The sequence below is a fragment of the Orcinus orca genome, chromosome 1 (assembly GCF_937001465.1).
Source record: "Orcinus orca chromosome 1, mOrcOrc1.1, whole genome shotgun sequence".
Classification (NCBI taxonomy): domain Eukaryota; kingdom Metazoa; phylum Chordata; class Mammalia; order Artiodactyla; family Delphinidae; genus Orcinus; species Orcinus orca.
In genome coordinates this window covers 97,872,448-97,874,520 of record NC_064559.1, presented here as the reverse complement: position 1 = coordinate 97,874,520, position 2,073 = coordinate 97,872,448, and the positions used below count along the sequence as shown (strand labels likewise).

Sequence of the window (2,073 nt, the reverse complement as noted above, 5' to 3'; positions counted from 1 at the left end):
ACTGGTATTAAGTACAATCCTAGTTTATGGAATGCAAAAAGGAAAATGAAGGGAAGTAGAAAAAAACTAATAATTTTTCATGCCTTCTATCAGAAGAGGACCAAATTGCTTTACATCTATTAATTCTTTTAGTTCTTACAGTGCCCAGCTGAGAAGGTGTTAAAGGTCTAATGATACATAGAGAATAACTGAACATGAGAGAGGTTAAGTCTGGCCCATGGCCTTTGGCTGGAAAATGATCCAAATCAATATTCAAACTTAGGTCTTTGTGATTCCAGAGTCCATGTTTTCTCCTCTACCATCAGCCTCATGGAACTTTGATTCTCTCCTCATTTATCCATAATCAAATTATTCTTTTTGTCTATAAATAATGTATTTACTGTAAATATTGATTTGAAACCTCAAAAGATATATAGAAGCATTCAGAGACTTAAACAACGTCCCCTACTGTTTCCTTCACTGTAGGAAGAATATTAACAGGCTGGACATTCTTAGAAAAATAATGCAGCATTTGTAGTGTTGATCTGAGAAAACTGATATTTTCAATGCACAAAAATAGCATGGCTTGAGTCCTTGAAATTTGCCACACTCACATAACTTTCTGGAGACCAAATGGTACAACCTCTACAATGAATATAGGCTAAACACGAAGAAGGACTTTCCAATAAATATAATCAATGTAACCCGAGGTCCTTTTTTCTTGTTTTATTTTTTTGACAAAGGAGTGTAGGTATATTTATTGAAGTTCTACCCCAGACGCTTTCATGAATATAACTTCCCTGACTTATCAACTCACTCATGCAGTTTTGGGAAATGAGTACCTACTGAGAACATTTCTCAGAGTCGTCTTCACTTTTTTGTTCCTCAGTGTGTAGACAAGGGGCTTGAGTAGCGGGGTGATCACCATATAGGTCACTGCCCCAAGTCGGTCCTTATTTGAGAAGTACAGGGATGTCGGCCTCAAATAGATAAAGGAAGCACAGCCATAGTGAACAATGACCACTGTGAGGTGGGAGACACAGGTGGCAAAGGCCTTATGCTGTCCCTCCACTGAAGAGATCTTGAGGATGGTGGAAACAATGAAGACATAGGAGATGAAGATCAACACAAAGGGAACCAGCAATACCAGAATGCTGAGTAAGAACATAACCATCTCCTTTATGTTGATGGCTGTGCGGCCCAGTTTTATGACAGGGGAAATGTCAGAAGTGGTTGATCCGATTGGAGGCACAGAAGGGTACAGTAAACACCAGGATGTTGACAACCACAGAGATCAGAAAACTACAGAAGCTTGAGGCTAAAACCAGCAGTATGTGGGTGGATGGCTGATGATGACTGTGTAGTTGAGAAGGGTTGCAGATGGCAACATAGTGATTGTAGCCCATCACAGCAATTAGAAAAGAGTTGGTACAAGCCAAGCCCACAAAGAAATAGAGCTGGGCAGCACACCCAGGGAAAAAAGTAGTTCTAGTTGTGGAAAGCAGATTGGTCAGCATTTTTGGTATGATGACCAAGGTTTAGCAGGTTTCAGAGCAGGAGAGGACAAAGAGAAAGAAATACATAGGGGTGTGCAAAGCCTGATCCAGAAGAATGATAGTCATGATGGTGGCACTGGCCATCGGAGTGGTCAGGTAGACCAGGAGGAAGATAAAGAAGAGAAGGATCTGCAGATCCCCCAGGTTTGAGAAGCCTATAAGGATGAACTCGGTGATCATGCTCTGGTTCTATCTCTTCATTGGTCACTGGGAATCAGACTCAGACATCCTGAAACGGACAACAGAAAGAATTTGACAAAAGTGAATGCCCCCAGAGAAATCATGTTTGTGTTTCTGTACAAAGTTGATAATACTGGTCTGAAAAAATGAGTAAAAAACAAGTCAAACACTTTGATCAGGGGTGAGTGGAAAGCAGGAGGCATGAAGGCTAGGGACATAAGAAAATTCCCAATTCAACAATACCTGAAGAAATTTATTTTTATAAGTTGTTTCCATTTCTCTTCTTATTTGCATAGAAGTTTCATACCTAGTGTGTTAAATCAAGAGGTGATTCTACAGTTCATCTCATCTAATCGTG

The 2,073-nt window shown here is 40.1% G+C and overlaps 1 protein-coding gene across 1 annotated transcript; it reads right to left on the bottom strand.

Moving 5' to 3' along the window:
- Positions 1-796: 796 nt before the first annotated feature.
- On the bottom strand, positions 797-1,736 carry LOC125964565 (olfactory receptor 10T2-like). The gene is given in 2 exon segments (XM_049710673.1): positions 797-1,205; positions 1,207-1,736. Coding segments are annotated over 2 exon segments (939 nt in total).
- Positions 1,737-2,073: the final 337 nt, after the last annotated feature.